The 12,331-nt window shown below is 39.2% G+C and overlaps 1 protein-coding gene across 1 annotated transcript; it reads left to right on the forward strand.

Annotated features, from left to right (window-relative positions):
* The first annotated feature begins 450 nt into the window (after positions 1-450).
* On the forward strand, positions 451-7,396 carry LOC147439484 (uncharacterized). Its single transcript, XM_086484026.1, has 4 exons — positions 451-570; positions 3,762-3,965; positions 5,995-6,238; positions 6,798-7,396. The coding sequence occupies exons 1-4, from the start codon at positions 451-453 to the stop codon at positions 7,394-7,396; spliced, it is 1,167 nt and encodes a 388-aa protein (XP_086340152.1).
* The last annotated feature ends 4,935 nt before the right edge of the window (positions 7,397-12,331 follow it).

Consider the following 12,331-nt stretch of genomic DNA (forward strand, 5'->3'; position numbering starts at 1 on the left):
GGCAGCCGATGATAATGTATATGCACATGTACTTTATTGGTGTGTGGAACCTATAGTTATGCTATAGATGTGGGAGGTGTCACGCTCTTTGCAGAGGGCTTGCCGCCTGCGGTAGTCGTGCACCTCGCGTCACTCGGGTGACCTCCTCGTGAGTCACTTAATGTAGTCCATCGTTGGTTGGATTTTCTGAAATAATGATAACCAGGCCGGTGGGTTTGAGCAGGATTCCACTTGTAAATTCTAGCTCTCACTTGTAAGTATGGAAGGGCCAAGATAAACGCAGGGAAATAGACCTTGTTATTATCGTTGCCGGCGGATGCGGTTGGCATTTTGCATGGCCGAGGCATATTTATGCATCGCGCCTGCATGGAGAGATCACCTGTATGCAGCAGCAGCTGCGTCGGCCCATCCAGACGTAGTAGTAGCTGGCAGGACTTGGCGATCCGATCCATGGCGGTCCCATCATCTACAAGACGCTGTTTCCTCATCATCACGTTCCTTGTTTTGATATATCACGCCCATGCTCTTACCAACCGTCAAGGCCGGCAGGGCGAACTGTCCGACGCTGAAGTAAGCCATTACCCGCATGAGTAATTTTCTTTTTTGTTCTGCTACCTGCTAATTCTCATGTCGTCAAAGTCCAGGGCAGGTCATCTCCATCGTACATCTACATCGTACATCTACTCATGAATACATCCCTGTTGGATAATTGACACATGAGCAGGATAATTAACACATCAGCAGCAGGAGGAACAATTTTTTTTGAAAGCCAATCATTGGCATGCACATCATTGCACATAACTTGCAACTTCGCTTTCACTGCACTCACCGCACGTAATCAGCCAATAGGTCACTTTCAGTGCCCGAAGTATGCTTGCACGGCACTGTCTGGTGGCCCCTTTAGGACTAAGTAACATGCATATTTAAGAGGGGGAGCAATGGGATCAAAGGCGGAGAAGCTCACGCGCAAAAGCAGAGGGGATTGCAGCCGCAACAGTCAAATCAAGAACTAAATCTGGATGGGCACTAAACCTGGACAGCCTGAAAAATGCATGTTAACTTATAATATAATGTTGTAAAAACGGTTGTGTATACACAATGCGTGCGTGGGTGAGGTGGCTAGCCTATGTGACCCTAAACCCGGACGGCTAGGTCTCGAGTTCAAATCGCCCCATTGCACCTCGTTTTTCCCGCTGGCCATGTTTAATATGCCTCGTTTTTCTCGCTGGCTAAGTTTAGTGTGCCTGGAGATCCCGCCCTGCAGCCCTGATCGTCAATCCCATTACTCCAACCTGCATTTAATATGGGTGTCACTTAGTCTCAAGGTGGTGCCCCCTCGCCTTGGAATTTTGACGGTCGGGAATGGTTCCCTACTGACCATTCGTTGTTTTCAACGCTCCCACCAATGGCTCCCGGCATCCTCCAATTGCCATGTGATCTCCCTGAAAACAAGGAATGGTCAGCTACACCTTCTTCCACATCTCTCTTTCCTTAAGTCTTCACACACAAGCCGAGTCAACAGTCTACTTAGTTGTAGGAGGTGAGAAGAGCCATTTACATGCTCGTTAGTCTCCCTTCCTAAATTTTTTCCATGGGGTTCTCCTTGCCACGCATCCTCCACTTCCAATCCCATTTCACTTGTCAAACAAGGTATCTTCAAAGATACTTTGTTATGGGGTTCTCACTGCCTCCAGTACTTCCAAGCCCATTCCACTTTCCTTTTGATATCTTCTAAGATAACCTCTAATCAAACCCTGAAAGAAAATTGAACACACCGACTACTTCCTTCTTCTTCCTTTTTAGGAGTACTCTTTGGGTGATAATAGATTATAAGGAAACCCATGGATATGATAACTCCATGCTCATATGGACCCATTCACGACCAGGGTGACCAAAAATAATGATACACACTCCAATGGAGAACAAGGGAGCCACCCCACAAAAATCAAATGAAGTACATGCACCTTGACCAATAACAAGATTGAAACCATTGAGAATCTCCAATTCTGTTGCCATTGGCCGCAAGCCTTCTGCATAAGGTCCGTCATCTCCCTAGGAGGACAAGATGACTCAACATAAAAAAGGTTGCAAGTCAACCATACACGCAGTGAACCACAAGAGAGAGGGAGCCCGAAGCTCCATTACCAGTCTCTCAAGAGCCATTCACCAAAAAGAAAAGCCATCCAAGAAGCTAGCTGAACCACAGAATGTTGTTGGTTTCCAACAAGCAAGAAGCCATCTCCCTTGTGTCCCTAGCTTGTCCGCCAAGATCATGGAGCACTGCATAATGAATCTCAAACGTCATTTTAGACAAAGCATGGAGTGGTACCCTCCACCATCTTAAAAGATAGAGGGGTGAAATGAGCCAGGACACAAGAGGGATACAACGTGCAAAGGGAGGAGCAGCCTAGGATCCTCCTTAGTGATTCACCCATTACTCCAAGGGTCATTAGGAAGAGGATGGAGTCTAGGAGGGCCTCTTTATTTGCCATGAGATTATGGAGGTGATAAACATTTTGAAAAATAGATGCATGCTATGTGTGCAAGAATGGTGGGTGTGTACAGGTAGTCAAAGGATGCACTTTTCTCCCCAAGGATAATTTATGATTTGAGGCCTTCTATAAATTCTATATATGATCTCCAATTTGAGTGGAGATTATAGACCTTCTATAAATTCTATATATGATCTCCAATTTGAGTGGAGATTATAGATCTAAAATCCACACTTTTAGATCTCTTTCCATAGATATGCTACATGGTATGGTTTTTTCTGCTAGATTTCAAATTTAATTTTGGGGAGTAAATTTGAATTCAAACAAACTAGCCGTTTTTCTTGTTTGAATTCAAAAGTTTACCTTTGATTGATTTTCTTTAGACTACCAAATAAAGAAGCCCTCCTTCACTCCACTCTCTTCCTAATGGTCGCCTCTATGCTCACCGGCCTTCGTAGGTTACACATATCACAACCCCCCATGATTCGTGACACTTTCAAAATCGTCAATTTGGAAGGAAAACAATCTTCTATAAGGAGTACTTTCTATAGAAGCGTACCTTATTATAATTGAACTAGTTTACATAGAACCAACCCTTGAACTTGGTCAATTTTTGTAAAGGAAGAATAAACCAAGGTCAATAAACTAGGACCAATATGTGAACAAGTTCTTTTGACAAAAATAAGGTTGGGTTCAAACTGCTCAGCCTACAAGTGATTGAGTCGTAAGTTGAACAATGAAAATAATCGCCCAAGAAGACTTCGTTAAGATTTTGAAAAAGGAAATCTACCAGTCCCAACTACCTCACATGGTGACTCATGCCCCAACCCCCCCCCCCTAAAGATGTTCCAGCCCACCCAACCACCCATCTACCCACCCACAATATGTTTGCTTCATTTTGAGCCATTCATGTCATTAAGGTAGGTCTTGGATGTCAAAAGTTGCTTCATTTGTTGTGTGGCTATCCGAACACAATTGGTGCAAAGCTTATAGATCACTTAATTTTTGCCTGAGAAAGTGCATTAAATGTCTACAAGGATATGCGTGCAATCTAAAAGCAACCTAAGAGTCAACAGATCAAAAGATCAAAACCTTTTAATGTGCCATTTGCATTATACACTTAAGCTTCTCAATGATGTTGTATGTAATAAATTCATTCATATAAATGAGAAAAGAATTACAGCTCTATGAGAGGTTTCAAGAGAAAATGAATGTAACTTAACATTGTGATGGTAACAATTTCTAATGTTTTATACTTTTTATGTGCAGGCACAGGAAAATGCAATTGATCAAATTGAGAGCTTTACGACGGAATCTATTGAAAGTGATACTTACTATTCACAAGGATTTGCAATATCCGAAGACATCCATATCTCGGATACAATACGCCTTCATACCACTTTAGCACTTTATAATACTGGTCAATGCTGGGGACAAGGTCTTGGACAAATCATTGGCTTTGACCTTGTTGAGGCATGGTCACTATTTTCTTCTCTCATAAGTTATCATACATACACTCAAACTTGTATATTGTACACAAACCTTATTATCATCATGGACAATAGTATGTCCTTCTAATTTTGGGAAGCATGAGAATTAATAGGAATCTGAGGGAGATGCTCTCATGTCTACCAAGAAAAAAAAGAGAAATGTGGCACGTGGAGGAGAGAGGATAAGAGAGGGGGTAGATTTTTGGAATGGGGGTCAATGAGACAGGAATGCAGTCACATTTCTATCGCAGGGGCGAGGAGCACAAGCTGAATGCTGTAGCGACTCGCGCGAGGAGGTTGGAGACATGGCGTTAGGAGCATGATGAAGGCTGGTACACGAGGGGAGGGTGGCAACGATGGAGGGAGACACAGATATCTCTCTCTCTCTACTAGTGGGCGCGTTGGCGCAGTGAAGGCCTCTCTCTTTTGGGCCATCGCGCAGTCAAGGGATCTCTCTCTCTCTCTCTCTCTCTCTCTCGGTTGTGTACAGGGAGGCCCCGTGTGCAGTAGACATAGACGAGGATGAGGGATCGCATGGCACGCCTCCTAAGTGCAGCACATAGCATGGGGATGACATGTGTTCCTGTTGGGCATCGGCATTCCAAAGTGAGGGGGAAAGGACGACGCGATTGTGGGCTGTGTTTGGGAGGATAGCAAAGCTGCGAGCACAGAGATGGTTAAGGGGAAGGAGAGCTGGTGCGTGGGAACGGAGGAAAAGACACAGACCTTTCCTTTTGAAGGGGGAGCGGGCAAGAATCTTGGCATTTAATTAATTAATACACTTGGGAATAGACACATGTATGTCAATGATCTTAAAGTTTGTTTGACATAAACCTTAAAATCACCTTATGAAAGATAATCTTTACAAGATACCTTACAATCACTTTCCAACCAAGTCACCAAAACCAAATCCTCTGTTTAAAGTTAAGTACTTTTGGATAGTTTTAAACTTTAATTACTTTTAAACAGCTTCAATGCTAGTTTGGTTCGAAAATAGGACACTTGTGTCCTTTCTTTAATATTCCTTTCTTTATTCGAATAATAAGAATCTCTAAAAATTCTTTTAAGGATTCTCTATACACTAATCATAGAATTTTTCAAATTGGCTCCTCATTTAACTTATTATGCTAAATAATCGGACCCATAGAAAGTACGGTTACAAAACTTCATGAGATGTTCTCAATAATAGGTACTACCATAAGCTTAGAAATGAATAAAGAGACTAATTTTTTATGTTATTGATATATGCTCTTATAGGTTTACTTGAAAAAAAAAATGGTGTAAGTTTATATAGATTTTTGTAAGTCGTGTGGGTCTCATGTATAAAGTATGTAGTATTTTTTCGTCATTTCAATGTCTACACATGTATTCTATTGATGATTATAAAAATAACAAGTAATATTGATCAGTCATAAATCGTCTACAATTTCATTAGCATGGCTCTTTGGTGACAAGTCTATATTTTGGATAAATTACACATGGAAGAAATTCTCTTTAATATATAATTCCTTAATAGATAGAAACTCTTGTTGTTAACCCATATAATCACTTTGTATCATAAATTTTCATTGAAAAAACATCAATTCTCCAAAAAAAGTCTTTCAAGGGCCAAAATTTTCCTCCTTTAAACATTTTTTAAATTTCACTTGTTTGATTGCTATTTATATGACACATGAAAACTAAGTTTTTTTTTAATTCCTATTAGCAAGGATTTATAAACATAAAAATATTATTTCTTTGAAAGGAAGCTATGTGCATTTATGTAAATTTTAAAAATATAGCACAAGATTTTGTTTATATTTGCACAAAATAATTATCATGAATCTTTTAAGTTAAGATTCATTTTGGTATGGACAAAATCTTCAATTTTCTTCATCTTATAACCTTACTTTATGATGAGCAAGACCTAGAAATTTTTCTTTTAGATACATAAAAACAATTATAGCAATTGTTGGTAAGGAACCGAGACACTTTATTCGACTAATTCCTATTTCTATCCTTTCTATATATAGGTATTTACGAACAACATGCTTAACACCATCCTAAATCAAGTTAGAAATGGATTTGGATATGGAGTTGTGGTCGAGGGTGCAGGTGATCGAAACTTGCTTGAAGAAGGTCTCTCTGCAATGTTCTTTTATTGGGTGGAGAGGATAGGTGGCTCTGATGTTGGAGGATCTTCACCTAACACACAAGAGGCTGAGGGCGACTCAGATAACAATTCCAATCGTCATGATGAGCTTTTTGCTATTTCGGGTACTACTATCTATTGTGTTTTTTATATAGTAACTCTTTACATAGTAATGGAGGTGAATCTTGATATATCTACACATGCATAAAAATCCATGAACAAAGATATATATATGTAGAAGGAGAGAGACAGAGAGAGAGAGCTACCACTTGTGTGTGGCACATGTGTGCATGCTCACATGTGAGAGGGAGAGAGAGGTATGTGTGTGACACACACACACACACACACACACACACACACATAACCCTTGCCTTATTAATACATTTTTAGGAAATCACCCAATGATTTTTTCATGAAGAAATACAAAGAAGAGACTAAGCTTCTTTATAAGAGTAAACATGGGCAGCTATAGGAGAAACCCATACTCACGATGTGTGTGTGTGTGTGTGTGTGTGTGTGAGAGAGAGAGAGAGAGAGAGAGAGAGAGAAAGAGAGGAGATGGAAACTTCAGAGATCATTGATCAATACATATCTATTGGATTAAAGATATGTTTCTAAAATTAGCTATTCTTTAGCTAGAAAATAATTTTGACAACTTCATCATATGTTTTGATGTACATTTAGGTGTTCCGACAAGAAAAAGAAACTCTTCAATGAATGGAAATATTGATTCATTACCAACCAACGCCACACATCAAAGCCAACCTCCTCGACGTCGACATATTCGTCATAGCAATACAACCAACAACGTTTTGCAAAACATTTCACGAGAAGATATTACATCGGATTGCTCTCCATATAATTATGCTCTCTTTACGTCTAATTATGATCTCAATGTTCTTACAAGTGCAAGTTCTGGCCCTGATTATCCAGACAACATATACTCACCCAACGAGAGATACTACTTGCAAATGCAAGATGATTGCAACTTGGTGCTATATCATTACATAAAGGATGGAAATATAAACAAACCAATATGGGCATGTCCAAATTCTGCATGCTATCAGAACGGACAATATTGTTCTGCCCGCATCAACCTAGATGGGACTTTTGCTGTGTATAATGGTAATGGTGTGCCGCTATGGTGGACCCCTACTCAATGCTCAAGTGGACCAGGTTGTTGGTCTAGAACCTACCTTGCTGTACAAGATGATGGGAATCTTGTCCTTTACCTTCATGACACAGGGGAGCCCATTTGGGCTTCAGGTACAATGGGCCAGTAAGCCATTTATTATGTAACAATAAATATCTATATGCATAAAAAATAAGGTACTTGTACATGTATATATTCCATATTTTTCTCTATATAGTGCAACATTAAGGCACTCATGTATATGCATATTCTATAATATGCTATAGTAATCAAATTTTTGTCTCATGATTTAATGTTCAAGTTTTCATTTTCATTTTCCAAAGATAATTTTTTAATATTTTAAACCACCTAATGATCAATAGGGGATATTTCATGATGTTACTTTGTCTTCTTAATAGGTTATGCACACGGAATTCTAGATTTCCACTTTTGATATATTGCTACTATTTGATAGATCTCACTTTGTATTTGAAAGAAGATTTTCCATTTTGATGCCAAGATGTAATATAAGTGTTAATTATGGTCCTTGATTGTATAATAGCAAAAAAAACTTTGATTAATTAAACTCCAAGTTCAGCCTTCGCTAGAATACCAAATTCAATCAAAATGGAAGCTCATGGGTACAATGTAGAACTAGAATGGAACACCCTGCATGGCACTGTGCATTGGCACAAATTTTATTAGAACTAGCTATACCTTTGGTCAAACTACCTAGAAAAGATAAATAAGTAGACAACTAGAAAAGAAACAAGGAAAGAACAATGGCGGAAAATAACCTCTAGGGTGGAAGGTCATGCAAGCTCCTATGTAAGATCGGAAATAATGGGTGATATATTATAGGGGAAACAACGCTAGTTTGACTATGGGTAAAAACAGACATGTATAAGCCAAACTAGTACGGCCAGCCGCCTTCGGCGGCCTCTCTCTCTCTCCCCCTCTCTCCCTCTTTATCGCGTGCAAAGGGGCTTGTTTTTGTTTTGGACTTTAGCCTTCAGGTCGCAGATTGTGACACGTGTAAAGGGCTCCCCCTTCCGCCATATTATGTTAGTAGATATATTGAGGTTTCAAAAGGAGGACCTTGTAAGAAAATGGATATTTGAGACATCTTCTTGTAAAAAAAGTAAAAATTCAATATTTTTTGAATAAATAAAGCATGCTTATTACTAGGTGTTTTAGTAGGCATGTCCTTCATCCAATGAGTATGGATGTCATGTCTTCACCGGTGTAGCATTGTACTTGAAATTTTGCCTATGAGCTACAAGCTCTAAAGTATGGCTATGTGTAAGCCAAGTAGGAAACATACCAGTTGGTGGGTGCAGTCTAGCTCTATAAATTAATCATATGATATACACAATTTTTTGATAGAGTATTTCTTTCATTTTCTAGCAAGAATTTAATTTATTGGAATCCGTGAAATTCTCTCTCTCTCTCTCTCTCTCTCTCTCTCTCTCTCTCTCTCTCTCTCTCTCTCTCTCTCTCTCTCTCTCTCTCTCTCTCTCTCTATCTATTAATCTATCTATGTAAAGCTACGGCCGCCTTCACCGTTTTGCCTCTTTTAGCTCTCATAAACGTTGAACCCAGCAATTGGTATCAAAGAAAATTGATATTAAATTAGCTTAGAAATCTTGTAAGAATCACAAAGAACCCCCTCTTGCATAAATTTTGGTGATTGCACAAAGCATTAGGAGCTCATTAAGAGCGCTTATTGGCTTCTTTGATCAAGGAAAGTTTTCTTATTTAATTCAAAACACTTCAATCATCCTTCTTGAATGTAGTTACCAACCCCTCTTCCATTCTCAATTCATTGAGTAGCTAAAAATCAACTTTCAATATTAATCAGTATTAGCTACACTGCTTTGAGGCATTTTTACTAGCTCTCCCCTACTTAAAAATTGGCCCAATTAGTCTCACATAAGATGATACAACCGCAAGGTGACACCCCTTCAAGTTCTCAAACCCCTAGGGGGTGAAGATTCAGGAGAGAGGGATTGGGTCAGATCGATGCTTGGGGTGTAGGATGGCTAGTGAGGATCTGGGCCACCTATTCATGGACTGCCCAACTATCAAAGCCCTCACAAGGAAAATATGCAAGTGGGTCCAAAGAACATGGAAAATTAGTTTTTTCAAGACTGACCTATTCCTTGGAGGTAAGAATTTAGGTAGTCCTACCCTCCTCCTTAGCACTCAAATCGTCAGATACTTCTTCTTACATAATGTATGGCAAACAAGGAACCGCCGTGTGTTTGAAAGAGGTTTTGAGGTGGCAAGCTTCGCAAAAATTATTCAAGAAAGCGAAGTGCTAATTTGGACACTTGGGTGCAAGCAACATTCGGAGGATTGGTCTAGGACTACTTGTGCCTTGTTTTCAGCAGATGGAATGCCTAGGTTGGGGGAAATCTTGGTCATTGATAAATAAAAGATCTCAAAAGGACAAGATTATGGACCTTGTGTGAAAAGGAGGAGGGGGTGGGTTGGTAGGGGTGGCTGCCTTGATAGCCGATGTAATTATAGTCCTTGGATGATGTCATGGCTCAACAAGAGGTTAGCCAGGTGGGAAGGATATCTTATGCAGAGACAATTATGGTTTGTTGTCAAAGCATGGGTAGCTAAATTTTCCACATATGAAAGCACAATTAATAGAGCCCAAATAATTCAAGTTCAAACCAAAGATGGCCAGGCTCTTTGCATAATTACTACTTTGTTGTATGATAGATCTGTACACTTCATTGTTAATTAAACCACCTCCATCCAAGAAATTTGGTGCCAATCTAAATATGAGAAAGATAAGCCTTAAAAATAACCTAGTCTACAAATTAGCAAAATGAATCAAGGAAAATATATTTCAAGCCTCACAAATAGGCTAATGAGTATCATTACTTAGTTAACTTACGTTGGATGTTAGATTCCCATTGAAGATAAGGTTTCCATGCTCTTACGTGTTTCTCCCAAAACTTTTTACAACATTGTCAGAATGCTAGAACAAAAGAATCCTACACCCACTTTGCAGGATGTGATCGATGCATTAATTGAAAAAGAAACGAACCAAACGAAGATAACTCCAACCAATGGATGGGCTCTCATTGCATCTTAAATATAGGTCTACATCTTAAATAACCAGGAAAAAAAAACAAAAAGTGCTATGAGTGCAAAGAATTAGAGCATTTTTAAAAATATTGCTACCAAAATAAGTTTTGTAGCAAATGCAACATCAAAGGTCATATACTGACAAAATGCCATAGTAGCGACGACAAAAACAACAAAGACAAAGGCAAAGGAAAAATTGTAGAAGAAGACAAAGCCAAATATTAAAAGAGGAGTACTGTCTCCATGTCTATGCCACCCTTGATCACTATAGTGACTTTTCATATATACTCTAGAAATGTATGCTCTTCCTCCTTCTTTGGGGAGGAATATTTAGTTTGTGCTACACAATATCCATTGCAACCCATATTTAGTTGCTGTGACTAGTAGCATGTGTGGAATTGAACCTCAATTCATTTGTCTTTAGTATAGTCCATGCCCAAAGGAAGATTTGTTGGAGTAGGTACTTAGTTCATCCAATGATGCTTTGAAGAAATTGACTTTATAAGCTCAAGAAAAAAAGAAGAGACCTTGTAGAATATTGTATGCAACTTTTCCACAATCATGCGGTAGATAATTGCAAGTTTCATGTGCAAAGAATATAGTTGTATAGAAAGAAAAATATGTTTTTGATGAATTTGTTACTCTTAGAAAGTGATAATTACTTACCATCTCAATTGAGGACTCGAGGTGGCAAGTAAAAGTGCTTTGGTACGCAAAAATTATTGGATCATCAACTCTATACTTATGTAGCATTGTATATGGCATTTGGCCTAGGAGATCAAAGCTCTGTAGCATGGGTATGTGTAAGACTAGTAGGAAAGATGCCAGCCAGATATCTAGTCTAGCTCTATAAATAGACCCTATTATATACATAATTTTACGCTAGTATATTTCTTGTATTTTGTGTTTCCTTTATTAAAAGGCCTAGTAATTTTTTCTTTCTCTTTTTCTCAAAATGTGGATGGCATTGAAGCTGAGCAGATGGCTGATTCCGATGTTAGAATTTAGAGCTCCTGGTATGTCATCAATTCAATCAGTAAAATTGGAATAGAGAGTGGAGACTGGACTAAAATAGTTATCTGAACTGAAATAGTATACTGAGATGAGAGACAGACTGAACAATTGGAAAAGTGTTTGCAGTTTCAAATTCATAGTTCAGGAACAACCAGTACAAGGGGTAACGGATTGAAGCTCAAATGATTACAACAATAATTAATGATTACAAGGTGAAGTTGAAGGCAAAGAGATTGCACCTTGGAAATACTTGAAAGCTAAAGCCAAGAGAACTAAGAAGTAAGAAACCCAATTACAATGTAATGGGTCCTATTTATAGCCTTCTAGAAGTTATTGTCGTAACTGCCATGGTAATTACTGATGTGTGATTGATCCACTGTTCCGCTTTCAAGGAGAGAGTTCCCGCCTGATGGGACTGTCTTCACCTTCTACATCATTCCCTCCTTGCTTGAATTTTGGTATAGTACCAATGTTTTTGAAAAATCCACCCCGCCCAAACCCTAAACCCTAAAACCATTTATCTGTTTGCTAAGTTGGCCGATGTTCCCCTTGAGTTGGCCTTTGTTCCTCATAGTACTCCTCTGGAGTCGCTAGCTCTTCTGGTATTGCTAGATTTATGCCATATTTCATGCTTGCTGAGTGCTTGACACCCCTATAATTGTAATTCTAAGGGTGCCCAGGCAAAGAAATTTCAGTGCCTCACTGGGAAAATCCTCCGTCTGATTCTGAGATTGAACTACCCAGTATCCTTCCACTGAACCCGCTTCCTCTTGCCCGTCTTCTATGCTCGTGCTTTAGAAGTTTGAGTGCCAGCATTGTCCTTTTGGATAAGTCAATAAATGGCCTCCTTCTCAAGATGATCCCGCCTTGCAGTAGACATCTCCAATTCATAAGGCATGAGAGGATTATAGGTTTCGGTGTCGGGATCATACAGCGTGCGTCTACCCTTTGTCAGACGGCATCTGGC

This window comes from Adiantum capillus-veneris, chromosome 16, assembly GCF_014529385.1.
Source record: "Adiantum capillus-veneris isolate H3 chromosome 16, ASM1452938v2, whole genome shotgun sequence".
Lineage (NCBI taxonomy): Eukaryota > Viridiplantae > Streptophyta > Polypodiopsida > Polypodiales > Pteridaceae > Adiantum > Adiantum capillus-veneris.

What these genes read in the sequence shown, in the direction of transcription:
- LOC147439484 (XM_086484026.1), top strand. Translation starts at nt 451, where the DNA reads ATGGCGGTCCCATCATCTACAAGACGCTGTTTCCTCATCATCACGTTC. An exon ending in GCGAACTGTCCGACGCTGAA is followed by an intron (nt 571 to 3,761) that starts GTAAGCCATTAC and finishes TTTTATGTGCAG; the next exon opens with GCACAGGAAAATGCAATTGA. An exon ending in TGAGCTTTTTGCTATTTCGG is followed by an intron (nt 6,239 to 6,797) that starts GTACTACTATCT and finishes ATGTACATTTAG; the next exon opens with GTGTTCCGACAAGAAAAAGA.